Source organism: Myotis davidii, unplaced genomic scaffold (assembly GCF_000327345.1).
Source record: "Myotis davidii unplaced genomic scaffold, ASM32734v1 scaffold79, whole genome shotgun sequence".
In the NCBI taxonomy this organism is placed as follows: Eukaryota; Metazoa; Chordata; class Mammalia; order Chiroptera; family Vespertilionidae; genus Myotis; species Myotis davidii.
Genome location: NW_006294339.1, coordinates 1,701,636 through 1,709,943, shown reverse-complemented (window position 1 = coordinate 1,709,943; position 8,308 = coordinate 1,701,636). Strand labels below are relative to the sequence as shown.

The 8,308-nt window shown below is 46.8% G+C and overlaps 1 protein-coding gene across 1 annotated transcript in view; it reads left to right on the top strand.

Moving 5' to 3' along the window:
* The window catches only part of ECHDC2 (enoyl-CoA hydratase domain containing 2), a 42,507-nt gene that overhangs the window by 2,253 nt on the left and 31,946 nt on the right, over positions 1 to 8,308 (top strand). The window contains exons 2-3 of the mRNA XM_006768328.2: positions 6,051 to 6,118; positions 6,192 to 6,279. Of these exons, the coding sequence (XP_006768391.1) occupies positions 6,068 to 6,118; positions 6,192 to 6,279 (139 nt within the window). The 5' untranslated portion in view covers positions 6,051 to 6,067. The remainder of the gene's footprint in view (positions 1 to 6,050; positions 6,119 to 6,191; positions 6,280 to 8,308) is intronic.

Genomic DNA, 8,308 nt, shown 5'->3' with positions numbered 1-8,308 from the left:
GCCCTCAGCCTGGCCGCAGTGGCTGGATGAGCATCAACCTATGAATTAGGAGGTTACGGTTCAATTCCTGGTCAGGGCACATGCCTGGGTTGCAGGCTCTATCTCAAATATATCCTTAGTAGGGGGCATGCAGGAGGCAGCTGATTGATGTTTCTCTCTCATCAGATAACAAGGATCAGCATATTAAGCCTCTGCCCCACCATTTATTTTTTATTTAAATATATTTTTATTGATTTCAGAGACAAAGCGAGTGGGGGAGAGAGATAGAAACATCAATAATGAGAAAGAATCGTTGATCGACTGCCTCCTGCACGCCCCATACTGGGGGATCGAGCCCACAACCTGGGCTTGTGCCCTAACCAGGAATTGAGCCATGCCCTTCTGGTTCATAGGCCAATGCTCAACCACTGACCCACGCTGGCCAGGCTGCTCCTACCATTTAGAAGGTCACTGAGGCACAGGCATAAGGAGAAGCAGTGACGAAGCTTGAGGAAGAGACTCCCACACAGGAGAAACACCCCTCTCCTCCACCCCCCCAAAATGACTTGGGGCCATTCACTGTTCATGTTAGAAGCCACAGGCTCTGCCTTCATTTGGACCAATGGCATAAGAGTATTGTCACACCCATTGTCCTTGAAAACAGGATTGGCTTGTTGACCACTCTTCACTCTTCTTTATGGCTCTATTCCAGCTCCTTACTTAGCAGGGTGTCCATGGTTCTCCACTACACCTGACCTTTCCCTTTTACCTCTTCTACCCCATGGGTTCATTTTAAGCTGTCCCACCTCTGTGTTTTATTCTAGCTATGCCCCTGATTTGAGCCCTCTCCTTTCCTCTCTGCCTATGTAAATACTTTTGGAATTACCACCCCTCGATATCCCTTTATTTTCCATGTATCTGGACTTGTCTCCCTCATAGGTTGTTAGCCCGTTGAACGTAGGACTGCTAGCTGGGTCCAGCTGTTCACTTCAGCAAATTCTCTTCCTTCCTGGGCTTCAGTTTCCCCTTCTATATAATAAGGAGCTGTTAAGCCAATTGGTCTCTATACTACCTCCAGTGGTTTCGGTTGACTCCTACCCATATCACCAAGCCTGTGATCCAAACCATCCAGACGAAAGTGATCCTACGTCAATTGCCAAGGAAGTCATCAGCCAGGGGCATGGTGGGTTTGGTGAGTAAGGAGAGTGCAGTGCAGACCCATCTCTACTGCTGGCGCCCGGAAACAGCAGGATTCCTAGGATCAGGGCTCAAACAGAAGGCAGGGGCCCTGGCAGAGTCCTCTCGGTTTCTCCATGCATCTGTCTTCTTCTCACAAACTCTGGCTAACCATATATGTGCATTATTTTTTTTAATCCTCATAACAACCTTTTTTATTATTTCTATTTACAGATGAGGAAATGGAAGGCCAGGTGGGTAACATAATGTGCCCAAGGCCATGGAACTGGTGAAAGACTGAGCTATGGCTTGAGTGAAGCACAATAAGATTTGGCAGCTAGTGTTTTGAGAGAGGAATATAAAGATGAAAAGCAGAGAAAAAGATGAAAAAATGGGAGAGAGTCAGCCAGAGAGAAAGGAATGACAGAACAGGAAAGCGAAAGGAGAGAAAATTTCTGTCAATCCCAGCACATCATTGCTATATTAGTTTTCTATTGCCACCAAACACTGTTACTTATAATAACATATTTATCATCTCATAATTTCTGTAGGTCAGAAGTCCAGGCACAAATTAGCTGGGTTCTCTGCCTTGGGGTCTTCCAGGCTGCTGTCCAGGCGTTGGACAGGATTATGGTCTCATCATAGGCTTGGCTGGGGAGAGATCCGTTTTCAAGCTCCTCACCTTGTTGACAGAACTCACTTGCTATGTGTATAGGACTGAAGTCCTGTTTTCTTGCTGACTGTTGTCCAGGGGGCCCCTCTCAGCTCTCAGAGGCTTCCCACACTTCCTTGATATCTGATCCTCTCCATAGGTCCACTGTTTTCCTACTGTGCACTAGCTAAACAGGCTTACCTACAGCGTAACCTAACCATGAAAGTAACATCTCATCACCGTTGCCATATAATTGACTCTACTCTTGAAAGTAACCTTTGGTAACCTTGGCTGTATTCTGTTGCTTAGAAGCAATTCACAGGTCCTGCCTACACTCAAGTGAAGGGGCTGTGAACAGAGGGGCACTCTAGGGTCTGTCCACCACAATGACCTTGGACCTAGACTGTTTTCCTCAGCCCCTCTGATAGGGTATCTCTGTTTCCACCAGTTTCTCTTCTGAAGCACCAGAGCTGGAGAGAACTGTGGGGACATCTGATTTCCTCTGTGTTACCTCCAGACCTTGCTGGGCTCAGCGAGCTCTTGGGAAACTTCTGAGGCGGCTAAGGAAGTTCACTAGCCTGAGTGTCACAGGTCTCTGTCCTAGACCACAGTTTTCTAACTTCAGGCTGGACATCCTGTCCCTTGAGAGCTCTGAAACTTCCTTGGGCCCGTCTCTATGTCTCAAACCAACTCGCACTAAGAATGCCATCTTACTAAATACTGCTTGTTCTACAGACAAAGCTGAGGACCCCAGAAAACAAAAAAAATGAATAAAGGGCCTTTGAATTCCAAAGGGTTGGTAAACACTCCTCTAGTCTATCCAGGACATTTTAGCAAAGGGAAAACAGCCCCTGCCCACAATGGTGTCTCTTCCCCACAACTGCCCCAGATGCGGTGGCGGGGGGGGGGGGTTTTGAGGTCAGAGTGGGGTGCAAGGGCCATATTGGGGGGACTCTGGGGGTGGTATTAAAGATTGGACTTTATTTTGATGAAAAGGGAGGAGAAGGACATGGTCAGATTTAGATTAGAAAGATGACTGTGAACCAATAGAGCAAGACAGGGAGCAAGACGGAGGGCCGGAGGGCCAGTTGGGTGATTGACGAAATACAGTAAAATGCCCATAGGAGGTTAGGGGCTGCGATGAGGGCTATGCGCTTAAAGATCTAAGATCTGTTTAAGAGGTTGAATTGGCAGGGCTTGGAGACTGAGTTTTCATGGGCGAGGGAGAGGGGACAACAGGGTGGGCTTCTGGGTTCATAGTGCAATCAGTTACTCACCAAGGGAACAGGAGAAAGATTGACCATTTTGGTTGAGAGGTCAAGTGCGCAGTTAGATATTTAGGCTAGGCACTAGAGGAGAGCTCTGGGGGCCAAGTGTGCAGGGCAGCCCTGGGGATAGAAGAGGCAAGCACCTGGGAGGTGCAGAAGAAGGGAAGATGAGCAAGTCCAGCTCCTCTGGACTCTCCTACCGCCTTACGCTGCTCTCCCTTTACTCCTCCAGTTGCCAAAGACACCGAAAGGTGGCAGAATATGTTACCCCAAAATATGCCTTTGTTGTAAGGATTACTTTGTGCTAAAGGCACTTGAAAAAAAAAAAAAACAGCAGATGCACGAAAGGCATTTGGATTTTCCCTTTTCTTCCTGAAGACAAGAGATAAATACTCCCCCGGGAAAGCTGCCCTCCCTGGACCAGGAGAAAAGAAACATTCTTCAACAGAGAAGCAAAGCCAAGAGAACTCTGCACAAACACATTTTATTAAAAAACGAAATTCTTATTCTCCTTTAGCCTCCTCACTAGTTGAGTTACCTTTCCATAACTGTCTCTTTGTTTAACCTGCTATGAAAGCATGTAGGTTCCACCATTTCTGGGGGGCTCGTTTCCTTACAGGGGCTCCCATGTCATGTACAACTTGTATAAATGTGCATGCTCTCTCCTCTGAATCTGTTTTATGTCAGTTTAATTCTCGGGCCCAGCCAAAAAGAATGGGCTTCTCTCCCCACCAACACACACACACACACACACACACACACACCCCACACACACACAACACACACACACACACACACACACACACACAGACTTTTGCCTGCCTTGCTCTCCTAGTCACCCCTCAGCTCTCAGCCAAAAGGTCAGTTCCTCCACCAGGAGGTCATTGTTGACCTTCGACACTAGGGTTCCCCTATTCCTCCTACCTCCTTGTCCTTTTTATTCTGTGTTCTCATCACAGACAGTCATTACATCACTGAATGTCTGTCTTCTCTGTCGGACTGCAGGTTCTGAGAGGACAGGGGCTGGGCCTGCCTGATCTCTGGAATCCGTGTCTAGTACAGAAGCCGACACATGTAGATGCATTATTTAATTGTACAAATGATTGAATAAAGAGGTCCTGGATTGAGCTCTCAGGAACGTGGACTTTAAAAAATTGGGTAGTCCATTACCTATAGTATTTTTCCCACCGTACCTCGTTCCTCAAATGAACGTTTTTACTTATCCTCACCTTGCTCAAACGCTTCTACCTGTGAACTGCCACCTGTAATCCTCTAAGTATTTTATGCACTTACCTTACTCAAGACCTCGTATTTTTATTTACTTGTATTAGGTTATAAGCACCTTGTGGGCAGGGACTATTACATAACTTATAACTTGCACAATTTCTTATCTATTACAATTGTTCAATAGATAGTACAGTTTCTTTTTTCATCGCCAACACTTGGTGGTTTGCCTGTTTGTTAATCTTCATCCAATGATATATTTCCCATTGTGTTTTAGAGAAAGTGGAAGGGAGAGAGGAAAGGGGAAGAGAGAGAGAGAGAGAAACGATGTGAGAGAGACACATCGATTGGTTGCCTCCCGCACACACCCCAACTAGGGCTGGGGCCCTAACCTGCAACCCTGACTGGGAATCAAACTCAAGACCTCTTTCTTGGTGTGTGGGATAGCGCTCTAACCATTAAGCACACCGACCAGGGCAACACTGGTTTTATTTTCAGATTTTTTCATTTTAGCCATTGTACTGGGTGTATAGTCAAATCTTAATATGCTTTTTAAAAAAAACTTATTTATTTGGTACTAATACAATTAAACATCTTTCCACGTGCTTATTGGTCATTTGTATATATTGTCGATTTACCTTCTTAAGAGTTGGGCTTTTAAAAATTGAGGTGTAATTGACTTACGTTAGTTTCAGGTGTGCAACCAAATGACTCAATATCTGTTACATTGTGAAATAATCATCACAATAAGTCTAGTTAAGATCCACCAGCACACCTAGTTACACCTTTTCCCCTTGTTCTGAGAATGTTTAAGATCTACTTTCTGCCAAAACCAGTTTGGCTCAGTGGATAGAGTGTCAGCCTATAGACTGAAAGGTACCGGGTTTGATTCCGGTCAAGGGCATGTACCTGGGTTGTGGGCACATCCCCAGTGAGAGATGTGCAGGAGGCAGCTGATCGATGTTTCTCTCTCATCAATGTTTCTACCTATCTCTCTCCCATCCTCTCTGTAAAAAATCAATAAAATATATTTTTAAAAAAAGATCTACTTTCTTAGCAGCTTTCCAATACCACATTCCCAAGACTTGTTTTTTATAGACAGGTGTTTAGTAAATGAGGTAAGAACTTTAAAAATTGGGTAGAAGAAAACCTAGAGGAGTGCAGAGTGTCATCTGAGAGGGAGGAGGAGGCCACAACGCAGACTAATGGTGTTACACGTTAGCCAAAAGCCAGCAAACGCACACTAAGCGTGAACCGTATGTACACCATGGACCTTGGGTGACACATCAATGTAGGTTTGTCTACTGTAACAGATGTACCACTCTGGTGTGGAATGTTGTTATGGGGGAGGCTATGCATGTGTGGGAGGCTGGGATATAAGGGAAATCTCTGTACTTTCTGCTCAATTTTACTGTGAACCTAAAACGGCTCTGAAAAAAAGGAAAGGAGAAAAATCCACACAACTAAGTCTATGAGAGAGAGAGAGAGAGAGAGAGAGAGAGATTGGCAGAGGCAGGCAGGAACCACTGCAGTGGTCATTGTCCCCCTCCCCATGTTCTCCGCAGTTCACACGCCCTCCTACTTCTTTTGTGAAGCAGAAGGACAAGTGCTATTCTGTTTTATAGTCAGGAGAACAAAGCCTGGGCATGTGTGACGCCCATCACACTGCTGCTCGAGGGTAGAGGCTGCCCAGGCCCTGCCAGGAGTGGGCAGGCCAGAGGCCTCACCCAAGGTTGCCCGGTCCCCTGCAGGAATCACTGAGATTCTGATGAACAGACCGCATGCCCGAAATGCCCTGGGACACGTCTTTGTGAGCGAGGTGAGAAATGGCCGGCACCGGGCGGGTGGGGCTGGGCTGGGCTGGGAGGTATCTGACGGGATCTCCTCTGCAGCTGCTGCGAGCCCTGGCCCGGCTGCGGGACGACCGGCAGGTGCGTGTCCTGCTCTTCAGAAGTGGAGTGAAGGGTGTGTTCTGTGCAGGTGGGTGTCCCTTCTTCCCCACCCTGGGGCTCAGCAGGGCTCCCCGCAGCCTGCAGGGGATGGGGGCGGGGACCTTAAGTCATCTCTAGCATAGGACTCATTGTTCGCATTTTACAGATGTGAACTCAAGACTCAGAGGTAAAATTCCTTGCCTAGGGTTACCTGGCTAGTAAGAGGTAGAAGAGAATTCAGTTTGAACTTGGCCTTTCTGACCCCCAAGTCCTTATCCTTTTGGCTACACCATGCTGTGTTCTGACCCTTCACTGAGGAAATGAAGAAACTGAATCAAAGACATTCACAAGGTCAGTGGTCAAGATGGGACTCTGTGCCCCTTTGCCCAGTCCCTGCCACCAAAGCTTTCCACTATCCCTGCACCATTTGGTCCTCACAAGGCAAGCACCATGAACTAGTGTTTCATAGGAATACCACATCCCGGGCCCATAGGAAGCAAGTCAATGAGAGCTGAGTTGAGCTTAGAACCAGTGCTGGGATGGCTGGAGAGGGGTCACAGGGGTCACTGGGGAGGCGGGAAGTGGTTGTGGAGAGAGAGCATGGGAGGAATATGGTTTTCAGGTTTTCAAGGGGATATAGCTTAGTCCCTCCATCTGAGCTATTGGGATCTTGGTGCCCAGCGTGGAGCCTGCCCTGGCAGGACAAGTATATAGAAAAAGGTCTCCCTGCCCTGGCAGCCCTGGCAAAGATCCTCACCCTACCCTGTCCTCTTTCTTTATCTCCATCTCTGTCTGACCTCTATTAAGGTCACTTCATGTCCCTGATAGCACCACTCCTCACTATCCCAAATTAGCACAGGGAAATAGACAGGCTCCCAGATGTCTGGGTCTGACCCCAACTTGCTCTGGAATCCTTGGCTAGTCCCTGCCACTCCCTGGGCCTCAGTTTCCCCATCTGTCACAGAGAGGCGTTGGAACTAATCAAAGACTTCCAAAGGCTCTCCCTGCCCTGACTTGGTATGGTCTAGAACTTGAAGAGACCGTCTTCACCCTCTACTCCCACCTCAGCCTCCTACCATCTGGCCTTTGATGACCTCACCAGAGTCACTATTCTCATCGACGTCCTTGCCCATCTCCATTCCACTGTATCCTACATTCGCTTCTCGGTTCTCTTATCTTACCTGACCCCTCAGCCTCCCTGGACCCCACTGACCCCTCCCTCCTTTAAAAAAAATAACCAGTTGTATAGTGATGCATGTCAGTTATTTTACAATAAAACTGGGGGGAGGGAATCAATAAGTTTTTTATTTTATATAATTTTAAAATTGTGGCAAATACATGCATGACACTAAATTTACCTTTAAAATGTTTTAAGTGTTAAAATTCAGTGGCACTAAGTATATTTACAAGGTTGTGCAACTATCACCACTGTTCATTTCCAGAAACTTTTCATGAGCTCAAAAAAAACTCAGTCCCCATTAAGCAATCCCTCCCCATTCTCGCTTTCCCACATCCCTGGTAACCTCTGGTCTACTATGAATTTGCCAAAAGGGACAGAGCATGAGTGTTGTCAAACCTCTGGGTTTCAGTGATAAGTTTCTGTGACAAAAGAACCTGCTGACTTCTAGTGACCTCATACAACTGGAATCACACATTTGTCCTCCTGTGTCTGGCTTATTTTACTTAGAAAAATGTCCTCAAGGTTCATCCACGTTGCAGCACGAGTCAGATCATTCCTTTTTATGGTTGAATATTCCATGTATATTCATACATTTTATTAACCCACTAGAGGCCCAGTGCACAGATTCGTGCACCGGTGGGGTCCCTCGGCATAGTCTGCAGGCTCTTGCAATCCAGGACCCCTCGGGGGATGCTGGACTGCTGGTTTTAGCCTGATACCCTCAGGCCCGATCAAGACAGGAGGGAACCCTATCCTGTGCGTTGAGCTTCTGTCCTCTGGTGATCAGTGCGCATCATAGCGACCGATTGATCGGTTGATCGTTCCGTCATTTGGTTATAGTTGTTCTATTTTATTATTGTTGCTATTAATCTCTTGCTGTGCCTAATTTATAAATGAC